Source organism: Cibotium barometz, chromosome 63 (genome assembly GCF_041138505.1).
Source record: "Cibotium barometz isolate CiBa-2024 chromosome 63, ASM4113850v1, whole genome shotgun sequence".
Taxonomy (NCBI): domain Eukaryota; kingdom Viridiplantae; phylum Streptophyta; class Polypodiopsida; order Cyatheales; family Cibotiaceae; genus Cibotium; species Cibotium barometz.
In genome coordinates, this window is record NC_141108.1 from 3705406 (window position 1) to 3732304 (window position 26899).

Consider the following 26899-nt stretch of genomic DNA (forward strand, 5'->3'; position numbering starts at 1 on the left):
ATCTTTCTATAATTTCTCAATGTTTCTCTCTTCTCAACCCCTCTCAAGCTTGAGAAGTTTAATTGGTATGGTTTTTTTTTAAATGCTATTGAAGTTTGAATAGTAGTGAAGAGTTACATAATGCTATTGAAGTTAATTTTCATTTATGTTTAAATTCTAATGATTTTTATGTAAATTCTCTCTCTCACTCAAGAAATGGTCATACTCATGACCCATTCTCAATCCAAATCAAGCTTTTCATAAAGCTTTTCCTTAACCCAAGATTAAGCTATGCTTGAGGCCAAATTAATGGCTTTTTTCTATGCTTTTAGTTTATGTATATTAATGATTCAATCCATTATGGATTAATAATCCAATTAGAGATCATTTTAATTATTTCCTTAATGATAAGCATTATCCCTTAGAAAAATTGAGATTTATCAGTCATAGCAGCGGAGCTATGGCAAAATTTTTATAAAAATTATGCATAAAATAATCTCATTCAAAGCATAAAAAGAGGACTTCCTACCATATTCTAGGAATTATCATCCTAGATTAATTGAAAGAATTTCATTACAATCATGGAGAAATTGAATTTTAATATCATGCATAAAGGATAAGTTTTTATATCAAAAGTGTTATTTTTACCATTTTTATTTCATGCATAGAAGTATGCATAATGGATAAATTTTTATATCAAAAGTGTTATTTTTACCATTTTTATTTCATGCATAGAAGTATGCATAATGGATAAATTTTTATATCAAAAGTGTTATTTTTATCATTTTTAATTTTCATGCATAGAAGTATGCATAAAGGAAAATTTTTTTATATCAAAAGTGTTACTTTTATCATTTTTAATTTTCATGCATAGAAGTATGCATAAAGGAAAAATTTTTATATCAAAAGTGTTACTTTTATCATTTTTAATTTTCATGCATAGAAGTATGCATAAAGAAAAAAAAATTTATATCAAAAGTGTTACTTTTATCATTTTTAATTTTCATGCATAGAAGTATGCATAAAGGAAAAAATTTTATATCAAAAGTGTTACTTTTATCTTATTGGATTTCATGCATAGAGGTATGCATAAAAGTTGATTATTTTATTATAAAAGTGTGACTTTTATCATAATTGAATTTCATGCATAGAGGTATGCATAAAAGTTGATTATTTTATTGTAAGAGTGTTACTTTTATCATATTGGATTTCATGCATATAGGTATGCATAAAAGATATTCTTTTTATACTAAAAGTGTGATTTTTCTCATAAATGGATTTTATGCTTAACTTAGATGTATAAGAGAAATTTTTTTATTATAAAAGTGTAATTTCCTACCAAATTGAATTTATGCATAAGAAGATGCATAAAAGATTGATTTTAATTTCGAAAGTGTTAGTCTCCTTAAATGGAATTTATGTATAAATAAATGTGTAGAGAAATCTTATATCAAATATAAGAATTCTCTTTTTAAAAAAAAGATATGAAATGTGATAAGATGTGATAAGAGGTGTATGAGATGTGATAAGAATTGATAAGATACGTATGGAAAGTGATAGGATGTGATAAGAGGTGTATGAGATGTGATAAGAATTGATAAGATGCGTATGGAAAGTGATAGGATGTGATAATAGGTGTATGAGATGTAAAAAGATGTGATAAGATGTGTATGAGATGTGATAAGATTTGATAAGATGCGTATGGAAAGTGATAGGATGTGATAAGAGGTGTATGAGATGTAAAAAGATGTGATAAGATGTGTATGAGATGTGATAGAATGTGTTAAGATGAGTTAAGATGTATATGGGATGTGTTAGGACGAGAATGGATGTAATATGGTTGTATGAATGTGATGTGGATGTATACATGTAGATGTATATGTATGAATGTGAATGTTGATGTGGATGTGGATGTATGGATGTAGATACGGATGTGTATGTATGTATGTGGATGTGTATGTATGAATGAGGATGTAAAAATGGACGTATGTATATAGATGTGGATGTATGGATGTATGTATGTAGATGTGGATGTATGTATGTAGATGTGGATGTATGGATGTGATTGTGAATGAAGAGGTGGATGTGAATGTATGGATATAGATGTGGATGTATGTATGTAGATGTGGATGTATGGATGTGATTGTGAATGAAGAGGTGGATGTGAATGTATGGATGTAGATACGGATGTGGATGTATGTATGTGAATGTGGATGTATGAATGAGGATGTGAAAATGGATGTATGCATGTGAATGTGGATGTATGAATATGAATGTGGATGTGTGGATGTGGAAATGGAGATATGGATGTATGAATGTAGAAGTGGATGTATGCATGTAGATGCGTATGTATGAATGTGAAATTGGATGTATGATGTGGGCGTACGAACATGGATATGTATGTAGAATAATGAATATGAAGATGTATGTGAGATAATGTAGTCTATATGAGTGAATGGATGAGAACGAGTACACACTGAATGGAATGTGGAATAAGTAATGTGGTCCGAGAGTGGATAATATGGAAAGACAAGAGTTCATTATAGAAACTGTATTTGTGACTGTTTGTAAATGACTGTTTTATGTCAAGAATGCTGGAGAAGCATTTTGACCGTCTTGAGGATTAAGGTCATGAAGACTGAACTGATAAAGTTGCAACTGCTGACGGAGAGTCAATGGAGGACGTCTCGCGTAGCAAGGTCGATCGAGGTCTTGACCAGCCTCGGCTCGATTTAAATGGTGAGCTTCCGGTACGGTGGATGAGGGACCAAGGAAGCGGCCTATGAGTGAAGCGCTAGGTCACCTGCGAAGGATCCTAGAGGGTGCTGACCATACGGTGCTCGGGCTCTGGGTCGCCGAAGATACCCACACGTGCGTCGTGGAAGATATTGGAATAAGGAGTAAGAGTTGTTTTCTGAAACCGGGCATGGATCTGGTTGATTGACCTTGCTGGTCCTCAACAGATGAGTCCATGGCTCTTTTATATGGATCTGTGGGTTGATCTTGCTGATCTTCCACGGAGACTCCATTCTATTATATGAATATATTGCCGATTACTATGAGCTAGGAACCATGGAAAAGGCCCCTGAGAGAACAGGTGGTGAGCGTTCTGGTTGCCAATGATGCCATAAGTATACTGATGAAAGAATGACTGGAAATAAGGATTCAACCAGAGACTTTGAGGTTTGTCATCAGTGACATAATGGTTTTATTAAAGGATTGTTTTAAAGCTAGTTGATGCTAAGAAAAAGGCAATTTCATATTGGGTGTGTAAGTGGTATGACTAGTTTTATGTTTGCATGAACTTCCGGCTAGGGGGCCTTGGAACTCTTTTCCTTGGTACCCGGGACAAAACCTAACCAAATTCCAAATTGGATCCCATCACTACAGTGGTTGGGCGGTTGGCTAACCCATGGGATCGGATGGGGTTAGGCTGGACTGATGGATCCGTAAATCGAGATTTAATTTCTATTATTACGATAGATGAAGTAAATCCCGGATAGAAATTGTTCTATGGATAGGAATCAACGGCTGTGCCTCTTGATGGGGAAAAAAGCGTTGATCCCAATGATCCAAGTGCAAGTTCTTCCTTGATTTGACCAAGTACCGTTAAAGGTGCAGTCAGATCAGTTTGATCAGTAATGATCTTGACTACGTTAGAGTAAAGAGTTATCCTGGTGGAATCGCCCGTGCTTTCCGGGTAAAGGAAGTTTTTCCGGTTTCGGTTTTGGACAAACCGATGGATTAGTCTCTTGTCCGGATATCCGTGGGCGAGGCCCCGAGTGTGGGACCCCTGTCCCGCGTGAGAAGTGCTACTTCCGCTCTGCTAGTACCCCGAATCCGTTGCTCGGTGGGAACAGGGATCTCACAACAGGTGGAGGGGCTTGATCTCCCTCGAGCCTTTAAATTAGCTTAAAAGCTCTTAGCCACATCTAGGTACAAGCCCCAAGAATCGGCATGCAGCATCAGCGTGTCAAATTGCTGAAGGGTGCTCTCGATGTTTGCCGATTTGGAGGCACCTATTTTTTGAAGAAAATTGCAGATCTACTCTTCCACAAATACAAATAGTCTAATTTCTCTCAGCCCCAGGGGTTTTCAAGGGTGCTCTATACGTCTATGATCTCAGATTTAAGAAATTCATCAAGGAGAAGTGGCATCAAGCTCAGGATCAAATCTACAAGTGACTTTGGTAAAAGAGAGATTAAGCATTCAATATTTGGTCCAATCTTTTATTTTTGCGCTTGAATCTCTACTAGACTAACTGCTATTGATACCTTTGAAAGGATTTGAGCTCATTTGAACTCTAAGGCACCAAATCTGGCCTCCTCGTACACTCTATTTTTTGCACACAAAACAGAGTATTGATTTTACTAATTAGTGATTCATTAGCACTAATCACTGTATTTTGGTGTAATTGATGGTTCAAGCTTACCATTGGGTATTTGATACAGATCTCTATCACTTTAGATTGCAATTTGAAGTTGGTTTGATGTCCTAATGATCGAGTACAAGCCAACTATCCTTGGCTTTATGCAATTCTTGGTGTATTCATGCTTGTAAACCTATTGTAATTATCATTTAACGTCAAGTTGGAGTTGTAAAAGGGTAGAAATTACCCTTCAATCTTGAATTGTATCAAGAGGTAAGACCCCCTTCACATCATCATGAGCATTGCACAAGAAATAGCTAAATTCCACAGGGAGCAATTCCATATATGGCAAACAAAAACCATGTATTTGCTCATGAGAAAGAATCTATGGAGGCTAGTTGAGTAGAGAATGGGGAGAATGAGTGGAAGAGTAGAAATGAGAAAGCATTAGGACTCATTGCACTTAGCTTAAATGATGAAATCATTCACCACGTTGTAGGGATACAACAAGCTAAAGATGCATGGGATGAACTTAACAAACTAATTAGCACTCAAGCAAAGAATTCAAAGATAAATCTACTAATGCAGTTCTACACACTTGATATGAAGGAAAGTGAACCTCTAACCACACACTTGAACAAATACAAAAGCATCAAACAACAACTTGCAGCCATTGGGAAGAAAGTAGAAGATAACGAGGCACTAGCAGTGCTTATAAAGAGTGGAAAAGGGAGAGTATGAGAACATTGTGGCAACCTTAAAGAATGTACTAGATTTGAACCTGCATGAGATAGAAGGACCTATACTAGAGCAAGAGAACAAAGTCAAAGAGAAGAAAGGATTGGACCCAACAATTGGAGAGGAGAAAACATTCTACACCCGAGGAGGCCTCGCACGAGGACAACGACGAGGAAGAAGCAGGGGAAGAGGAAGGACCTTCACTTGCCACAACTATGGTGGGAAGCCAGGACACATGGCTAGAGACTGCTATAACAAACCAAATGAAGAAGGATTAGCACGGCAAACTTCATGGAGACTCCTAAGGTAGAGGAGTCAGAACATCTTTTCTAAGAGCAAAAGTGAGAGAAACCCCACAACCCAATGTAACCTTTCCTAATAGAGTGAAACCACCTTTGAGCCACCGACGATGTAGGCCATGTGGTAGATGTATGTGTGAGCACTTTAGTCAAAGTTACGGGCACTTGTAGTAGCCTTGTACACATAGAGAGAGAGTGTCAAGGACTATGAGTTAGGGACTTGAGGCACTAGTCTCGCGGGCTACCAACAAGTAAGATGGAAACTTGGTATAGGGTCCAAGTGTGCTAGAATTATTCACTTGAGGGGAGGTGTTAAAATATGCAAGTGAATGGGTGTGTGCAGGAACAAGCCCTTAGCTAGAGATTGTAAAAGGGAGTCAATATTTGAGTGGGTAGCAATGAAAAGGTGAGAGGAATCTACTGGATGAGATAATCAAGGGTAGCATGAGTGAATATATGGGTGTGGAAACATTCAGGAAAAGGCTCCCCCAGATGTAGAGGAGGTGGCACAAATCAAGGAGAAATCAGTGGGAATGGGTGCTTGGCACCTTGTGGATGTAAAAGCTATAAATTGAGGCATTGGTCTAATGAGAAATTATTGGTTTTTGAGTATCCATGCCTACATTAAGCTATTAGATTAATTATGTACTAATCTCACCTTAATCACCTTTTAATTACTTGCTTATCATGTTGATCCTTGCATTTGATCCACCATAGCTCATCACATTGCTGCAAAATTAACATGTGTCAAAAAAAATAGATTACTAAGAACAAAATGACATATACTATGCAATCAACTAAGCTTAAATAACAATCCAAAATAAGACAAAAGCTGATTTTGATGAAAAGTAATCTAAGAGGGAATTTGAAATTTCACATAGTAAGAAGAGGGAGAGTCTACATTTTTCGAAAGTGGCATGGCTATGTGAATATTCTCATTCTTCCACACTCATTTATAAATACTAATGAAATGAAAAGAATGAGTAAGTGATTTTCTCTCTCAAGAAAAAACGTCCAAATATCATTGTATTTCTTCATAAATCTTAGTATTTCGTAATTTTTAGTACTCAAAAAATAGGATGACGTGTGTTTTCTTACAAGACCGAGGAATGAACTCGGATTTTTTCAAATGACATATGCTAACTAGAAGAATGGTTATATGTCATGGAGCATATAGAGTTTTACACTTGTAGTCGTGGTGGTGACGGGGTCGTTAACGTAGAGGAAGCTGCCAATGGGGGCCACCATGGGAGTGATGGTTTCCACCTCGCCCTAGGCCACTAGGATGGAAATCACATTAAATTGGTCATGGAAAAACACATGAAAGTCCTTGTGTTTCAGCAACATGTCATTCTTATGAGCATGCACATTCTGTTGCATGTGGTTGGTGAAGTGTCCTCATTGTTGTGGCGAGGAATCTAAGGACACCATCACACTTGTCCTCCCTGATATGAAATATAAATCAAAGTATGAATTATGGTCCAATGTGACTACATACATGTGTATAGCTTTGAAAAAAAAGCATGGCCTAGTTCCACATGCCCTTAACTCTATGCAAGTGGCCTTATCTATTCAAAGAAAAGAAGTAAGTATAATAGGCTATCATGGCATGTTTTTAGTGAAACCTTTGAGCATCTTTAAGATGGCAAAGGCAGCACTTTGAGACACATCGACGAGACATGTTACATGATGACATATATGTTAAATCACATGATGTATACGTCTTTTTACTTTTGGCGCGTATAACACAGGATACATGCATGACACATGAGTCTTGATCTCAATCCTACATAAGGGTCTCTCACCCACACTCGTGTGGGATTAGTCAAATCCATACTACCGTTTGACAAGCGTTACAGATCATACAAAAGACACAATATAATGAGTGAATGAGTGTGTGCCCTCCTAGAAATAAAGTCTTGATCAAAGCATGGTTTTATTATGTAAATGAAACGACAAGTTGTAAGCATGATTAAGTTAAGTGGAGCGAATACGGCACGGTGGCAAAAGGCAGGGTCGAAGGTGCGGATGTCGATGGCGACGAGGGTGAGCCGGCGAAGGCGAAGGCGTAAGGCTTAGGGCGCGTGGAGTGCATAAGGTGGCCAATACACGTCGAGATCTAGGCGGTAGACCTGGTTGAACGTGCGCGTGTCGATAGGGACGAGGGTGATGGTGCCCTGGGCGAAGGCGAAGCTGCCAGTGCCACCCACAATAACATGGGGCTGAGGGTTCACGAGATTGAGCAGGCCCATGATGGTGAGAGTGCCCTGCAGACCATGCAAGCGGCTAGGAGTACCAGGGCTAGGTGTAGTGGTGTTGAGGACGAGGGTGAAGGAGTCGAAGTTGGTGAGGCCGTCCAAGGCGGCGGAGATAATCGTGCCGATGAAGGTGCCCACGATCGCGGAGGTTCGCTCGCGGGCAGCCGTGACGGGGTCGTTGAGGCAGAAAAAGCTGCCGAAGGGGGCGGTGGTGGGCGTGATGGCGCCTGGCGTGGCCTGAGCCACCAGGAAGTCCGTCACGTTGTACTGGTCGTGGAAAAACACATGAAACTCCTTGCGCTTCATCAACATCATGTCATTCTTATAGTAAGCACATACATTATGCTGCGGGGGCCTCACCAACAACATCGTTGTGGCGGCCAAAAGCATGGCTATGATGAAAGGAGCCATGGGGGCTGAGCTGCACGCCACTAAGCTTTAGGAGTGGCGAGCCTCCAGATAATAAGCTCAGCTCTATATAGTACGCTTACTAAAGCACAGCAACATGCGATCCATATAATGCTATAGCTTTTTGAAGACTGACCCTTTAGTTCAAGAGTCCGAGGACACCAGGACATTAATATGATATGCACTAGGACACTAGGACATTGATGGGATATGCACTAGGACATTGATATGATATAGTTGAAGAGTCCGAGGACACTAGGAGATTAATATGATATGCACTAGGACACTAGGACATTGATATGATATGCACTAGGACATTGATGGGATATGCACTAGGACACTAGGACATTAATATGATATGCACTGGACACTAGGACATTGATATGATATGCACTAGGACATTGATATGATATATAGAAATTAATGTATGGACCATGGTGACAACATGTGTATTACTACAAATTAGAAAAGAATTGCCTTCCACATGCCCTTACCTCCACATAAGTCACATCATTTGATATAGGTAAAGTCAAGTTTGATAATGTTATAAGACAAGCATGATACATTATTCTCCACCAAATGCCTGCCTCAAATTTCTCCTTTCTAAACTACTTCAAAACTAAACAAAGTCATATATTGACCTAAGAAAGTCTTAAATATTGTGATAATAGTCTCTTAAATACTATCATGCTTTCAATTTTTATCATGTACTTGTTGTATAAAGATTAGAGTAATCTAAACGTAAAATCTCTTTGTTGATAACACATACTTTATATAAGCTCAGCTCTATATACGCTTTACTAAAGCCATCGACGACAACGACATGCTATCCAACCTTACCTACCGATTGGTGAAAGAAGTGTCCTGGTTGGTGAAAGTGTCCCGGTTGGTGAGGAGTTTGAGGACACTAGCACACTTTTCTCACTGATATGACATATAAATTAATGTATGGGTTACGGTCCAATGTGACTACATATATGTATAACTCAACAAAAAAAGCAGGGCAAGTGGCCTCATCACCATGTAGGTGTTAATATTTATGGATCAAGCTCTCCTAATGACAAGACATCTACCTAATTAAAAACTAATGATAACACTAATCTAAGGTGGATGAAAATGAAAAAAAAAACTCACGAGTGTGTGCTAAGTAAGATACACTCAAGTACAATTAGACACCAGGATAAATTAGCTTGGATACATAAAGAGACTTGAGATAAGTGCAAGTGATATAATTCATTTCTTGAAATGGCCCCCCCTTTTATATGAGGAGGTACACCCTTGGGCTTGTACATCAATGTGGGATAAATCCTTTTGGTCATGTGGCTTCATGCTAGGTTTTGCACTTTCTTCGCTACTCATTCTCTCTCCCTACCTCTTCCTTATGCTCTTTGGCAGCACCACATTTCTCAACAGTAGTAGGCAATGCTATCCAATCCACTCAATATAAGTGGCCTTATCACAATGTAGGCAATGCTATCCGGTCCACTCAATACAAGCATATATAGACAAACTTAATGTTTCCTACATCACCTCACTTGTAACAATCAGAGGAGAAATCACTCGCATTGTATATCCTTCTTACTGTTCTATTTAGCCTTTATTTTGTATATGGTTCACGAAGCGTTTGAGGACACTAATGTGAAATAAAAATTAATGTGTGGAGATCATGGTCCAATGCGACAACATGTGTATTACTAAACAAAAAAAGCATGGCCTCTTACATGCCCTTAACTCCGCATAAGAGGTCTATTAAGGAGTAGTAACTTTCATCCAAAAAAATGACGTTATCACCTTTTAAAGGCTGACCCTTTAGTTTACATATGGATTTTTAGGAGAGTGAGGAGACCTAGGACATTGATATGATATGACTCTAGGAAACTATGGAATTGATATGATATAGAAATTTTAATGTATGGACCATGGTCCAAAATGTGACATTACTATAAATTAAAAAATCAATACCTACCACATGCCCTTAACTCCACATAAGTGTCCTTTTAAGGAGTAGAAATTTGCATTGCACAATCGATGCTTAAAAATTTTTAAGGCTGACCGTGTAGTTCGTATATAGTTCTTGATAGTAATTTGCATCTAAATGAGTTCAGGTTTATGAAACTCATCAACAATGACATGCAACCCTACCTTACCTACCTTGCTAGTGTCCTGGTTGGTGAGGAATATGATAACACTAGGACACTAATATGAAATAAAATTAATACATGGAGCATGGTCCAATGTGTGATGACGTGTATTACTAAACAAAAAATGCATGAGTAATAATTTTCATCACAATCAATGCTATAGCCTACTGTATTATCATGTAGGAAATGTTATCCAATCCACTAAATACAAGTATATATGGACAAATATAACATTTCCTAAACACCTCAATTATAACACAATGAGCTGCAATGGATGAGGCAACTTTCTTTCTCCTCCTGAATGTAGGTTCAATTCTACCCACCCCTCCACCTCACTCCACAAAGGGGTTATAGGATAGTGTGTGTTATACTTGTCACAAAAAAAAAGGGGTGATATGATAGTGTGTGTTATACTTGAAAAAAATAATAATAAAGGGGGGGAGGGGGCGGGGAATTATCAGTAATCATGTCCTATCAGTACCATATTACATTGTAGGGAGTGAGGGCCAGTGTTGTGGGTGTGCCTGCCTGTGTGTGAGTTTCTCCATTTTTTCCTCTTGTCCATTTTCCCATTTTAGCTAGTCATGGGGTGCTACCTTATTTCCCAGGTCAGCTATTGTAGGTGTTTTGCCAGCCAGGAGGAGCCAATTGTGTGTCGGCTGACCAACCTTTGTTGGTCGACTAGGTTAGATACTATGGCCGACTAGGTATATCCTAGTCATGGGCTCTTCTTATGGGGCTGTCGGCCTGTTTTGTAGTGGCCAACTAGTAGCCCATACCCTATATATTGGGAACTTGCCCCCCACATCATTGTTCTAACGGATATCATGTATACAACAAAGTTTATACAGTGCTTCTCTCTCTACCACTTCAACGTTTTTCTCTCTCAGGTGTTTGTCTCATTTCGGTTGCTCATTCTGACATGGTATCAGAGCCCCAGATGGTTTGAAGATTTGGAGACAGTGAGAGCATTCGGGATTGTTGGGTTTGGTGCTGATTGGAGTGTTCTTGGGCCGTATGTGACATGGAGAAGCAAGTAGAAGGCGGGTGTCATTTGCTGGACAGCCACCTTGCAAGAAAGTGCAGCCTCTTCTTCATTCTTTTTCCACCCACAATCTCTTCACAAGACCTCGTAAACCCTCAATCCATATGATGCTATTTAGTTCATATAGGATTTTCAAGAGTCTGAGGACACTAGGACATTGATATGATATGCACTAGGACATTGATGTGATATGCACTAGGACACTAGGACATTGATATGATATAGAAACTAATGTACGGACCATGGTGACAAGTGCATTACTATAAATTAAGAAAACATTGCCTTCCACATGCCCTCACCTCCACATAAGTCACATCATTTGATATAGGTAAAGTCAAGTTTGATAATGTTATAAATACATTATTCTCCACCAAATGCCTACCTCAAATTTCTCCTTTCTAAACTACTTCAAAACTAAACAAAGTCATAGATTGACTTAAGAAAGTCTTAAATATTGTGATAATAGTCTCTTAAATACATCTAACTATCATGTTTTCAATTTTTATCATGTACTTGTTGTATAAAGATAAGATTAATCTAAATGTAAAATCTCTTTGTTAATAGCACATACTTTATATAAGCTCAGCTCTATACACGCTTTACTAAAGCCATCAATGACAATGACATGTGATCCAACCTTACCCTACTGGTTGGTGAAAGTGTCCCAGTTGGTGAGGAGTTTGAGGACACTGGCACACTTTTCTCACTGATATGACATATAAATTAATGTATGGGTTATGGTCCAATGTGACTACATATGTATAACTCAACAAAAAAAGTAGGGCAAGTGGCCTTATCACCATGTAGGTGTTAATATTTGTGGATCAAGCTCTCCTAATGACAAGACATCTACCTAATTAAAAACTAATCCTATATTAATGACAACACTAATCTAAGGTGGATGAAAATGAAAAAAAAAACCTCATCATAAGTGTGTCCTAAGTAAGATACACTCAAGTACAATTAGACACTAAGATAAATTAGCTAGGATACATAAAGAGACTTGAGATAAGTGCAAGTGATATAATTCATTTCTTGAAATGGCCCCCTTTTATATGAGGAGGTACACCCTCGGTCTTGTACATCAATGTGGGATAAATCCTTTTGTTCATGTGACTTCATGCTAGGCTTTGCACTTTCTTGGCTACTCATTCTCACTCCCTACCTCTTCCTTATGCTCTTTGGCACCACATTTCTCACAACAGTAGTAGGCAATGCTATCCAATCCACTCAATATAAGTGGCCTTATAACAATGTAGGCAATGCTATCCAGTCCACTCAATAAAAGCATATATAGACAAACTTAATGTTTCCTACATCACCTCAATTGTCACAATCAGAGGAGAAATCACTCGCATTGTATATCCTTCTTAGTGTTCTATTTAGCCTTTATTTTGTATATGGTTCAGGAAGAGGTTGAGGACATAATGTGAAATAAAAATTAATGTGTGGAGACCATGGTCCAATGCGACAACATGTGTATTACTAAACACAAAAAGCATGGCCTCTTACATGCCCTTAACTCCGCATAAGAGGTCTATTATGGAGTAGTAACTTTCATCCAAAAAAATGACGTTATCACCTTTTGAAGGCTGACCCTTTAGTTTATATATGTATTTTTAGGAGAGTGAGGAGACCTAGGACATTGATATGATATGACTCTAGGACACTAGGGAATTGATATGATATAGAAATTTTAATGTATGGACCATGTCCCAATGTGACATTACTATAATTAAAAAAATCAATATCTACCACATGCCCTTAACTCCACATAAGTGGGGAGTAGAAATTTGCATTGCACAATCGATGCTTAAAACTTTTTAAGGCTAACTTGTTAGATTCCTCCCTCCAGCTTTTGAGGTGTACAGGTGTAAGAACCTCCCCTTTCGATCTTATAATTATTCCCCTCCTTGAAATAAAAGAAAGATCTTGTTTTACCATGTTTTGGCCTAGAGAGAGAAAATGTCTAGAGAGAGGTAATTCAAAATTGAGATATTTTTGGATATAAAAACCCTCCTAGTGTTCAAAATGATCTCCCTTGAAACAGAAATTTTTGGATATAAAAACCCTCCTAGTGTTCAAAATGATCTCCCTTCAAAATGATCTCCCTTGAAACAGAAATTCAAAAAGAACTTTCCAATGTGCAATTGGAATTAATTGAAAATAGGTAAAAAGGACCTTATCCTGAGGATCCAAATTTTCTGAAAATTTTGGATTAAGGTTCCTATGGACCAATAAGATTAATCCAAATGTAGGGAGAAGATAAATTGAAGAATAAAAGAAAATCCTCCAAAATGAGTAAATACTCACATAAGATGAAGAATTCACTAAGGACAAGGTTTCTTAGTTAAAAAAGAAGAGATATTTAGAGGAAATGATACATTTTTGACACCTTAGTGTGGGGAATTCCCCTCATGAAGGAGGTGCCTATTTCACATGTGTGGATGAGTTTTAAACTCACAAATAATGAGATATTTTCATCTCTCCTCTCTCCTGTTTCAACTAGATCCAAAAAGTAAGCTAAACTGACCTAAAACTGGTCAAAAAGTGACCAAACTGATCTGGAAAATTCTAGAATCAGTTTGCTTGGTTAGAGGCTCACTTTTTCCTATAAATAGAAGCCTCCCCCTTTGTAAAAGCTTAATGGTGTTTATGCACTGTTACTTTGCTTCGGTCCTGAGCCATTTAACATTGAATTTCTTGATAATTCAATTGTTTTTTGGCCTAATCCTCTCCAAGTGAATTTGGTGGCCACTCTTGCTACAAACAAGAGTAGAGCCCTCAATCCCTCAAGCCAAAGGAAATCTTACAAGCTCTATGTAAGCTTAATTCTTACTTATTTGTGAATTTTTAAATCTATGATTTTCTCAAATTTTATGTTTTGTAAATGTTGAATTAAAATCTGATGCTATGCCTTGATGGAAAGGCCACCCCCTTCTCTTGTTTACAATTCAGCCCTTCTCAATCCTAGAAAGTTTAATTAAAAGATTGATTAAACTCTTTTTATTGTTTAGTCTCTTGATTTTTGAAAAATGGAGTGATTAGAGATATTAGAATTCAAATTGGATTAATTCAAGTCATAAACTGAATGATAAAATTGAGAAATGGTCAGCCACACAAAGGAGGTTATGGTAAAATTTTCTTAAATTTTGTGGAACTAAAGTTTATCATTCACTACTAGAGGTTTAGGGCATACCGACGCTAGAACACCGACGCAAATGTCGAGCGTCAGTATGTATGTCCTAAACTTGGAGGCAAAGAGTATGGACGGGTAATTTTTAAAAGTTAGTATACCGACGTTGATACCGATGCATATACCGACGCATATTCCGACGCATATTCTGGCGCATATTCCGATGCATATTTTGACGTAAATACCGACGCCCGTAACTTTTTTACAGCCGAGAACCTCTCATTCTCTGTTTTGCAAGGTGTCGAATGTCCAGACAAGGTATGCGTGCATCTCCCTCAAGCTTTCGCCTTCTTCCATTCGACCCACTCTTGATGTGTGTGTGTGTGTGTGTGTGTGGAGAGAATTAGTGAAGTGTGTGTGTAGATCTCCCTCTCTCCTTGGGCGTTTGCCTCTCCCCATCTCCTCATCTTCTTGTGTGTGTGTGTGTGTGTGTGTGGAGAGAAGGGTAAATGTGTGATGTGTGTGTATATCTCCTTCCCCTCTCTCCATCCTTCTTCTTACCTTCTTAATTATGTTTGGAGAGAGGATTTGTATGTGTGTGTTGTGAGAGATGTAGAGAGTGAGAGAGCTTGTGTATGTGCATCTATTACTAATGTATGCAATGTGTGTGTAGGTTTGTTCCTCCCAAGTGTGTGTAGGTTTGTTCCTCCCACGTGTGTCCTAGCTTGCAGATCTGCCTCGAACACGCACTATGCAATCCACATTTGAGAGGTAAGCACATTTCCAATTATGCTGTTTTATTACTTCTCTTTTTGTTATGTTTTAATTTGTTCTCAATTTGTAATTATTAATTGAAATTATGAGTATGCAAGCTTGTTGTTTTATGCACACATATATGCTAATATTATCATATATGTGAGTGCAAAAGAAATTAATGTATGTGCTTATTTGTCTTTACACACACACACACACTTTGCAAGAGAGAGAAAGAGAGAGAGAGAGAGAGAGAGAAATTTTCTTTTTGGCGCATACCCAAGGCGTTTCGGTCTCTTTTCCGACTTGAAATCTAATGTCTAAGACATGCATGTCAACGCTATGTCTATATGTATATACTCTAATGTATATGCCTAAAGTACATATCCATAAGCTAATGTATATGCCTAAACATCGCTAATGTATACTTGATCTCCCTCAAACGGCTGGGGAAAAGAAGCCCGTTTGACGCTTTAAATGTTATTTTTAAAATCTCCCTCAACGGCTGGGGAAAAGAAGCCCGTTTGACGCTTTAAATGTTATTTTTAAAATCTCCCTCATAGTTGGGGAAAAGAAGCCCTGTTTTATGGTTTACATAATGCTTAATGATTTGTGTAATGCGTAATGATTTGAATTTAATGAGCTACATACACATGTTATCCTGCTAGATGGAGCCTCTCAATCTTGAAGAGAGAATAGCGTGCCCATGCATGCGATGAAGTACCAAATATTTCAAAAACGAAGAATTTGCAAGCAGCATATTCATGACACTGGCATATTTCCAATGGAGCGCTTACAAAATTTACGGTTTCAATCGTACAACCAAGCAAGTGTGCAACCACATCTTGATAACATTGCGCTTATGAATTCGTGTCCCCAACAAAGGATGAGAATATCGAAGGAGGGAGTGACAGATGGAGCGCAATTAACAGCACCCGAGGGAATGGAAGAAGGTCCAATTGAGGAAATGTTGGATGCCTTTCTCGAGCAACAAGAAGGTGTCTTCGAGGAGCATGAACATGAACATCATCAACCACGACATTCTCAACGGTCAAATCATGAACCAGAGAAAGAGGCCATGCGTAAATTTGCACGCCTTCCACTATAAAATGGTGCCAAGATATCTGTATTGCGTGCATCTCTTACGATGCTAAATTTACAGTCAATTTTTGGATGGTCTAATACAAGTGTCACTGAACTCTTCAAGTAAGTGATTTATGGAGATTACACTTAATGTTGGAATGATAAATTTTCAACTTGTATTTGACTAAATCTTAAATAGAAAGATCAGATATTGCCATACTTGCAAGCTTTTGAAAGACAAGATATTGCCATACGGCAACGAGATGCCTCCATCTCGTGCAGATGCCAAGAAGTTATTGAAATCCATAGGCATGGATTACAATAATATTCATGCTTGTCGCAATGATTGTATTCTCTTCTGCCATGAATACGAGCATTTGCAAGAATGTCCCCATTGTGTCTCTAACAGATATAGAGAAGATGTTCAGGGGGTAGCTATCCCAGTAAAGGTTCTTAGGCACTTTCCAATCATCCCAAGAATAAAAAGCATATTCAGGTGCAAATCTATAGCAAGCTTGATGACATGGCATGCCACAACTCGATCCACAGATGAAGTGATGCGTGTGCCTGCTGATTCACTCGCATGGAGACACATTGAAGAGAAATGGCCAGCTTTTAGGGAAGATCCTCGTAACCTCCGCCTTGGCCTAGCAATGGATGGTGTAAACCCTTTTGGTTTACGGAGCTCTTCATGGAGCACATGGCCTGTTTGCCTTGTGAATTATAATCTTCCGCCATGGTTAGCAATAAAGAAAGGTCATTTGTTGCTCTCATTAATAGTTCCAGGAAAGTACAAGGTGAAGAACATGGATGTATATTTGGCAACACTTATTGATGAGTTGCGCACCTTGTGGAACGGAATTGAAGAAAAGGACATGTCAAAGCAGCAGAGTGGCCAAAGACTTGCAACTGTGCAAGGTATTCTCATGTGGACAATGCATGATTGGCTTGGCTATGGAGAATGCTCAGGTTTGTCTATATTGGGTTATAATGCATGTCCTCTATGTGGTCCTCGACTTGATTCAAGATACTCAAAAGCATTACGAAAGAATGTCTATATTGGGTTATAATGCATGTCCTCTATGTGGTCCTCGACTTGATTCAAGATACTCAAAAGCATTACGAAAGAATGTCTACCAAGGACATGTTAGGTATCTTCCAGAAAATCATGAATTGCGGGATGGTAATCTAGGAAGACCTCCCTCAAGTGCACTGAAGGCAAGCGATTGGAAGCTCAAATGGGAGGAATGTGGCAACTTGGCATGTCCTGGGATGAAGAGGCTCTCTATCGTAGGTCAGAGGAGACGAGGGATGCATTTAGAGAGGGGAAAGAGAAACCTGTTTGGCTAGATGATAGGGAGTGGGAAGCCATAGCTCAGGAGCTCACAGAGACACCAGAGAGGTTTCAACATCAAAGAGAGGCGTCAAGGACGAGACTCCAAACAGTAGGGGCTTCTCATCTTGGGAGTGGTGGTTACGAAACCATGCACCATGAATTCGTAAGTATTTGTAGCAATTTTGTTTATCTAAATGTATGTATGTGGGCTAAATGTTGATTTCTAAAAGTTGTAATTGTTAATCGTTTATGTAGGAGTTGGCCATGAATCGCCTACCAAGTAGGCGAGAAGAGAAGTACGCTCACAAATATGGCCTTGTGGCCTTATTTGAGATGCTTGAAGCAGAAGGAGAGACCATCAATTGGGAGGCATTACCATAATGTAAGTCCTCTAATCTATTAGTATATGATCAAAATATTCATGAGTAATGTTTCTTGTTTCTTTATCTGAAAAATACAAAAACGAGCACCGTTGTCTTTTGTGCTCTATTTTGGACAGAATGGTGCTGTCTGTTTACTGCTGTTGAGTCCTGTTGGCTGCAGGCAGCAGGCAACACCATTCTGTCCAAAAAAAATTACTGGTATGAGCGCTGGTATGCGTGCTGGTATGAGCGCCAGTATGAGCACCGGTATGAGCACCGGTATGCGTACTGGTATGAGCGCCGGTATGCGTGCTGGTATAAGCGCCGGTATGCGTGCTGGTATAAGCATCGGTATGCATGCCGGTATGCGAGCTGGTATGAGCGCCGGTATGCGTGCTGGTATGAGCGTCGATATGCGTGCTGGTATGAGCGTCGATATATATATCAGGTATTACCGACGTAAATACCAACGTTGTGGTTCCGAATCAGATACCGGGGTTTATACCAATGACGGGGCTTTTTTAGACCCCGTTTAATGACGTCGGTATAAGCGCCGATATTAGGCTATCATGTAGTAGTGATTAGGTTATCCTAAAAGAGTAATTCTCTCTGTTTGTGCATTCTAAAAGATTTATTTTTATTTCAAAAGTGTCATTCTCATTAAAATTGAATTTATGCATAGAAAGATGCATAAAAGAATTATTTTTATTTCAAAAGTGTTATTCTCATTAAAATTGAATTTATGCATAGAAAGATGCATGAAAGAGTTATTTTTATTTCAAAAGAGTTATTCTCATTAAAATTGAATTTATGCATAGAAAGATGCATAAAGGATTTAATGTTATTTCAAAAGTGTTATTTTCCTTAAAAATTGAATTTATGCATAGAAAGATGCATGAAGGATTTAATTTTATTTCAAAAGTGTTATTTTCCTTAAAATTTGAATTATGCATGAATAGATTTGTAAAGAATCTTTATATCAAAAATTAGAATCCTCTTAAATTCTGTGAATAGAAGTGATGAGATGTGAGGTGAATAGATGTGATGAGATAAGATGTGAATCAGATAGATGATTGGATGGATGGGTGTGATGTGAATAGAGGTGATGAGATGTGAAGTGAATAGATGTGATGAGATAAGATGTGAATCAGATAGATGATTGGATAGATGTGATGTGAATAGAAGTGATGAGAATATAAGGTGAATAGATGTGATGAGATAAGATGTGAATTAGATAGATGATGATTGGATGGATGGATGTGATGTGAATAGAAGTGATGAGAATATGAGGTGAATAGATGTGATGAGATGTGATGGGAATTAGATAGATGAGAAGAATAGATGGATGGATGTGGTGTGAATAGAGGTGATGAGAATATGAGGTGAATAGATGTGATGAGATAAGATGTGAATCAGATAGATGATGATTGGATGGATGGATGTGATGTGAATTAGATAGATGTGAATGAATGGATGGATGTGATGTGAATAGAGGTGATGAGATGAGAGGTAAATAGATGTGAATGATTGGATGGATGGATGTGTTTGACTTGTCATTTTCCTGCATTAAGTAAATATAACAAACTAAAAAACACATATGTAATCATTAACATGCATTATTATTTTTTCAGCACATTATTTATAATCACCTCCCTTGGTCTATTAAGGAGTATGGAAGTCTAGCAATCTAGTTAACTCAAGGAATGGATAAGTCCCATTACTAGGCTAAGAGTGCATATTTTTGACATACACAACATGGTGGAGGAAAAGCTAGAGAAAACAGTTTGAAATAATTGTTTTAATGGTTCTAGAGAAGAACCTTACACTCAAGGAAATACATTGGGGCTAATCAATAGTAGTAGATGGAGGAATGAAAAAACTAATTGTACTTTTGTGCATGGTTTTAATGATAATGAGGTCCAGGTACACTACTTTCACATTGTGCCTATGCTCATCTAACGCTTTGACTGATGGTGACACTACATGCTTTAGATGCTTAAGACTATGCCACCTTCTCACTCTGCACCCTTAAGGGGTATGCATGTGACATGTAGGGACATTATCTTGACTGGAGGAGAGAGCTAGAGAGAAGAGACTATCTATCTGGAGATTATACTGAGGCTGAATAACAAAGTTCCCTTCTAGTTTTTTACTTGTGATCACTATATCTTTTCACATCTTCTTGGTTTTGTCATGTTTTTGTTTGCTGCAGTCTGGACAACAGCTTGTTTGGTGCTTTTTGAGGTTGTGTTTAAGGTGTTTGATATTTGGTACAATAGGTTTATGTCTGTCTTAAAGTGGCTAATACTCTTGTTTACAAAAGGTAGGTCTACAGGCAATCTGTAGTCCCTCCTCACAATCAAGGGGATAGAGGTGAAATCATGGTTTTTTGTTGTGTCAATCGCCATGCCTAGTGAGGAGTGAGATTTGTTTATATAACTGATATCTATACCCAACTTGTCATGTTTTTGTTTGTTGCAGTCTGGACAACAGCTTGTTTGGTGCTTTTTGAGGTTGTGTTTAAGGTGTTTGATATTTGGTACAATAGGTTTATGTCTGTCTTAAAGTGGTTAATACTCTTGTTTACAAAAGGTAGGTCTACAGGCAATCGGTAGTCCCTCCTCACAATCAAGGGGATAGAGGTGAAATCATGGTTTTTTGTGGTTTCAATCATCATGCGAGTGAGATTTGTTTATATAACTGGTATCTATACCCAACCTTTTGAAGCATCAAGCATGTAGAATTATAAAGCATCAAGCTTTAATCTTAGTGTTGCTTCCTATCACTTTCTTGGTGTTTTCTTGTGGGCTATGGGCTATCCACCTAGCAGGTAGTTCGAAGGGTTGTGTGGATTGGTTTTTTGTAGAAAAGAGGGTATCTTGAGATGAGAGATAGTAGGGAACAAGGTTTTTAGAGTGGAATCCTTGAAAGTACAAGTTTTACTGTTGGTGGGAGTGTGGAAGGTAGGAGATTGGGACTAGCAGTGTTGCTTTGTTCCAAAAATCCAAACTAGTCAAAGTGCCCTATTCCAGCCCTGTTTTCTCCATGATAGAAGAGAACTAGGGTAAAATATTCTATGTATATTATGTTCATATGTTCTACTTGAAGCATACTAAATCTCATAAGATTTTGACACCAGGAGGTAGGTGTTTGCAGATGTGAAACATACCTATCTGATAGTTGCTGCAAATCAGGACTTCATAAGGACCCGAGCTCGACCCGAGGGACCTATAGGTTGTTGGGGGCCTTCTCCTTTAAATTTGAGGATGAAACTTGATATGTGGGTCTTATAAAAGTCAAGGAACAAATATGCATATTTTCATCCTTTTTGGGTCTACTGAGAAGGTGCAGAAGAAGGGTTAGTGTCTAGTCCAAAGTATCTCCAGCTCCCAGCTTGCAGCCTTGTTAGAGGGTTGATGGAGGGCTTGCTTAAGGAGATTTGACTTGGGTCTTGATATAAAGGGGGACCAGAGGTAGAGGATTTCTCCCGTCCTATTTTGTAGACACACATGAGTGTCTTGTCCCTGAATCACAAAGCTAGAAGGTTGCTCAACATAAAATTCCTCCTCTAAATATCCATTAAGAAAGGTAGATTTTATATCCATTTCAAACATGGGCCATCTAAAGAGAATAGCTAGAGCCTTCATGTTTATCTATAGCCAACCATTAGCTCCCCCACCCTTACCTGTGACCCACTTCACCCAAGTTACTTTTCATGAGCTAGATGAGGTATATTCTCACCACATCTACCACCATATTTTAGATTTAGATCCCTCAAGTCCCCTCGATATCCTCCCCACTCAGCCTACCAAAGCTCTACATAGCTTTGCTAGCTCATCCTTTCCATGCACCACAAAGTCCACCGCCAAGCTTCGATGTGGGACCATGCCTCAGAATGGCTGGTAGTATGATGAATGCCGGAGCATGTGAGCTAACTTGAGGGATGAGGAAAGTCAAGGAAAGATTTCTTCACAAGAAGCGAAGAGAGTTTTCCATCGTCTGGTTGACTGGTTTTGCAAAAAGCATGCTCACTACATCCGAATCGAGGAATCATTCTACCACATGTTCTTAGGCAAGGAATCAAAAGAAACTTGGAGAAAACTTCTTGGTTGCAGGGATTCCACACATTGTTGCAATTCGTATACAAGAGGAGAAGTGGTAGAAGATTGAGAGACCCCAAGTCATGATGTTCTCATGCAGCATGATCCAAGAAAAGCCCCACCAATACCACATACTATCATTAGGGCAAAGTTTGCAACACCACCAATGGTGGTGGATTCTCTCTTTCAGGATGATCACACACATCAAAGGCGAGTACAAGAGATGAGCCCACATAGACACCCCATATTAGCCACATATATCATGTGAGTTCATGAGATGAGCCCACATAAATACTCCATATTAACCATGGATTCCTCACGGGAGATTGGCAAAGTAGGGAGATTGGTCTTGGTTTACTAGTGTATCTCAGTGGTTCACATTACATGGTCTACAGATGCACCATCTTCCACCTTTGGAATATGATCTTACCTCCTCGTTTTTGCATAACACACATGAGGAGATCAACCGGGCCACCCGGTTATACCTCTTCAAACAACACATAAAAGATAGCTAGATCGCACCAGCAAAGGAGTTGGGTACTAATATGGTCATCTATAGAGATCACTTTCTCAGGCTTAGTGAGGATGGCTTCATCTACAGACCCACCTACATGGATGTCTGCATGTCACATGCCATAAGGATTGCTATGGAGGTGTGCAAACATAGGGAGCTTCTTCTCAGAGATCCTCGCTCCCCTGTACGCCACCCCCGTTACCAATTCTTTTTGACAACCACAAGCACTATGACAAAGGAATCCCTCTAGGTGATAAAGTGAGATCAAAGACATATTGCGGTGGCACTAGGCCTTCTGCTCTCATCTAGATATGGTGGACCTAGGAGGTCTCATCTTAGTGGCCTTAGATTGCCCCATGGCTGACATTCTACATGTTCTCATGCCTACACGAAAAAGTACAGTGAGGTGACCACACATCATAGGAACAACGAAGGACTCCCTCTAGGTGATAAAGCCGGGTCAGAGACATACTGCAATGGCACTAGGCCTTCCGCTCTCAACTAGATTTAGTGGACCTAGGAGGTCTCATCTCAATAGCCTTAGATTGCCCCATGGTTGGTAATCTACATGGTTTGTTGCCTAGAGGGAGTACACTGAGGTGATCACATATCATCGGAATCAGATGTTGTACCTACTTAGTCTAGATTTTCATTTTAGCTATTCTATTTGTATTTTCCATGACTAGATTTAACATGGATATCATTGTACAATTTGGTCTCACAGGCCAATTTGGCTTTTTGAAGACATTGTGAGGGGTTTTTTAAGCCCAATGAGATCATGACATGAACAAGCCTAGAGGAGGAGAAGGAAAATTATAAAAAAAATGCTGTGAACATATGCTAGTCTAGAATGTAGGGTGTAAAAAAAGTGCTGACAGCCAAGGTAGCCAAGGTAGTATGAAAGCAATATGAACACCAAGGCCATACACTTTCTAAAAGGGAGACTATGCATGTAGATACATGGAGATTCAAGAGATCTACGTGATGGAAGAAATGTGCATGGATAGCTCGAAGGTAATGCGTGGCAACTTCTTGTTAGGAAGTTAGGAGAAGTAGGGTGTTTGTTTTCCTGAAGGAGGATTTTATTTTTGGGGGGATGGTCACAAAATAGAAGGGAGGCTTTGGGAGAATCCATTAGAGAGAAGGATGCAAGAGCACGCAAAGAGAAGAGTAAGCAATGTGAGAAGATGAGGACTAGACTAGAGCAGAGAGAGTTTGTGTGAGTCAAAGGATTAGTTGAAGGATGTAGAAGAAACCCTACGGTCCCTATTTGCTCCTCTGTTGGAACTTGGTGCTACCTAAGACTTTGCTCAACTACAAAGAAGAAGACAGGTTTTTGTTTGAAAGAGAAGACTTGGAGAGGTGGCTGTAGAGTCTATGAAGGTGTTTTGAAGTTGTGGTTTTTAAAGAAGAAGAAGACAGGTTTTTGTTGAAAAAGAAGACCTGGAGAGGTGGCTGCAGAGTCTATCAAGGTGTTTTGAAGTTGTGGAGGATCCCTTAGTTTTTATATGTTTTGTTTCTCTCCTGTTTAAGCCCAGGGTCTTAAGGTTGTTGAGTCTTTTTTTGTTTTGCAAGTTTGAGAAGATTGGAAATTTTAATCTAGCTATGCGGGTTATTTAAAATCAAGTAAGAAGACCACAAGGGGAGAAGCAGCCAAGAAACAGAATGGATCATCTTCAGTGTTACAATTGTGGAGAGAGGGATCATATAGTGCCTCAATGTCCTCAACCAAGAAGAGAGCCTAGAGGCATATATCCTCAACCAAGAAGAGAGCCTAGAGGCATATATCCTATTATTCAAAGACCATAGGGTAATAGGGATGTTGGCAATAAGGATGGAGTTAATGGGGGAAATCAAAAAAGATAGAAAAACTAAAGGATCTTCCATGAATTCAAAACACCCTGATACTCTGTAGCCACCTCTATAGATCTTCTCTTTAAAAAAAAATCATGTCATCTTCTTCAAACACCATTTGCAGTTGAGAAAAGTTTTGGGTAGCACCAATTTCCAATAGATGAGGAAACTAGGACCCTAGGGTTGCCTTTGCAGTCTTCAATTGATCCTTTGACTCACATAGACTCTCTTTGGTCTGGTCCACAGCCCTCACCTTCTCACATTGCTTACTCGTATCTCGACGCTCTCTCACGTACTTCTCTCTCTAATGGATTCTCCGAAATCCTCCCTTGTGTTTTGCAACCTCTAGCCCCCCAAAAACAAAATCCTTCTTCATAGGAAAACAAACACCCTACTTCTCCTACCTTCCTAACAAGAAGCTACCTCACCATGTGGTGGCTAGGTGATGATGGCCTCTACTACACCACCATCAAGCACACAAGAATAAAATGTAAGAGGATCAAAACTTGGGGACACTAGGATCCCAGCTCAAAAGACTCCAATCAGTCAAGAATCAATCCTTTGACACCTTTGGCTAACACTAACAAACACCTCTACAACCTCTAATCAGGCTTCAATCCAGCTCCGATGTCACCTTCAACTATCCTCTCATGACAAAGAAAACTACCAAGACCCTTGAACTTGAGCCTAAAAGCCTTTGCTGATTTCAGCTGTGACAAGTAGTTGACCTGACTCTCTCCCACAGTAGCCAAAGTGATTAAATTATGACTGTAGTCTAGAGCGGATGCTTGCAGCAGAATTCATCCAAAAACACGTCCACCTTACCTCAAAAATATCCTCCAGCATCATCCAGCTACAAGTACTTGGCCCAAAAATTCTCAAAATCTATCAGCACTGTTTTGCTGACACCCTACCGACACTTGTCTACCCTAGCTGCCTGTAAACTGGCTCAGATGACTGACATAAAATCCAATCTCAAAATGCATCCTCGTTTCTCTCTTATTGTCCTCCTGGTCTAGCTAGCTTCAATCTCTCAACCCCAGAACCACGTTAAACATTCCCTTACACTCCGCAAACCATCTGCTGACACCAATCCGACTGGTCTTGGTGGCAATAGGCCATAAATATGGTTCATAGTTTTGTTCCTTTAAATCAGTGCTCACAGCCTCTGTATCTTTGATACCATCCAAAGCAACTGGGTCAAGAAGATGTGTGAGTTTCAATTCTTTCCAATATTCCAAACTATACCATATTGAAATCTTGGGTGCCATCAATTTTTTTCCTCTTTCTCTGCTGCCAACAATCCTCGTCTTCCTCATCGCTTGTGAGCTCTGCATTTAGATGTATAATAGGCCAAGTTGTCCATTTTCTATACCAATCCATAGGAGTCATTTGTATAGGGCACACTCCACTCTCAATCCTTCTATTGAAATGTCTTACTTGTTCTTTCGATTGCAATATATGTCCTTCTATGGCAGAGATATATATTCTTGTTGAGATTCTTCCTATATTTTGATCATAGCCAATCTCTGCATGGTTGACATGTCTTGTAACCCTTTGTTCATAGACCTACAAACAATCAAAGTCATTGCAATTATTATTCCATGTCACTTTAAAATCCAAACTTATCATGTACTTGAAGAACTGTAGGCAAGATAGTCATGAATAGTCTATGTTAGAATGCCGCGAACCTCAAACCTTCATTTTCTTATAGGCTTGGACATGTCAAGCTCTTTTATCCCTTTCCATAGTTGTAGATATTTGATGAGTGGTGCTAGGTACACATCGATGTCTTTGACTTGTCATTTTCCTGCATTAAAGTACTATATCGAATCAAAGTTTTCCTACATCAAAGTACTGTATCAAATCAAAGTTTTCAAGAAGTATAAACATATTGGGTGGATACAATTTCAGACCATTTTTCTTTTGTAGAATTAGTAAATTCAATATTCAATGCTCCTTATTTATGGACATGAATGGTTGCAGGGTTATAATTGATCAACACTACCGGCCAAGTTGACCACTTGCTTGATTATGCAAAAATGGATTGATTCCATCAAGACCAACACCAACACCAACACCAAGTTTTAAGTGATGAGGTTATTGACTAAACTTTAGTCATGTTTTATCAATGCGCTTGAAGGCTTTGCAGTCCGATGCAATGCATAGGATCTTGTCTGTGCTCACATTCTTTGCTGCTCAATCCATAAGCTTTAATAAATCTAGGCTCTGAAATAGGTGCTCTATTTGTGGGGATAATGGAAAATGTATTAGAACCTTATGAGAAATAAGTATTGCTCCCTCCTTAATACGTGATACATTGCATTTAAGATAGAGAACAGAGTTTTCATGCTCTCCTTGATACAAAATGCAATCATTGATGCATGCGTGGATTGTTTTGTAGTCAAGTCCATGACTCAACATCATCTTTCATGCCTCGTTCCTTGTTTTTGGGATGGTGTTATCGAGTGGTAGAATCTTACTAAAAATTAATCTGACAGCAACAATAGTTTCTTAGGAAAAT

General features: G+C 38.9%; 1 protein-coding gene across 1 annotated transcript; it reads right to left on the minus strand.

Moving 5' to 3' along the window:
• Window positions 1-7460: 7460 nt before the first annotated feature.
• Window positions 7461-8054, minus strand: LOC147603577 (uncharacterized). Its single transcript, XM_086795941.1, has one exon. The coding sequence runs from the start codon at window positions 8052-8054 to the stop codon at window positions 7461-7463; it is 594 nt and encodes a 197-aa protein (XP_086652067.1).
• Between the last annotated feature and the right edge of the window lie 18845 nt (window positions 8055-26899).

Bases quoted from the DNA above. Each gene is read 5' to 3' on its own strand.
- LOC147603577 (XM_086795941.1), bottom strand. From the start codon at position 8,054: ATGGCTCCTTTCATCATAGCCATGCTTTTGGCCGCCACAACGATGTTG.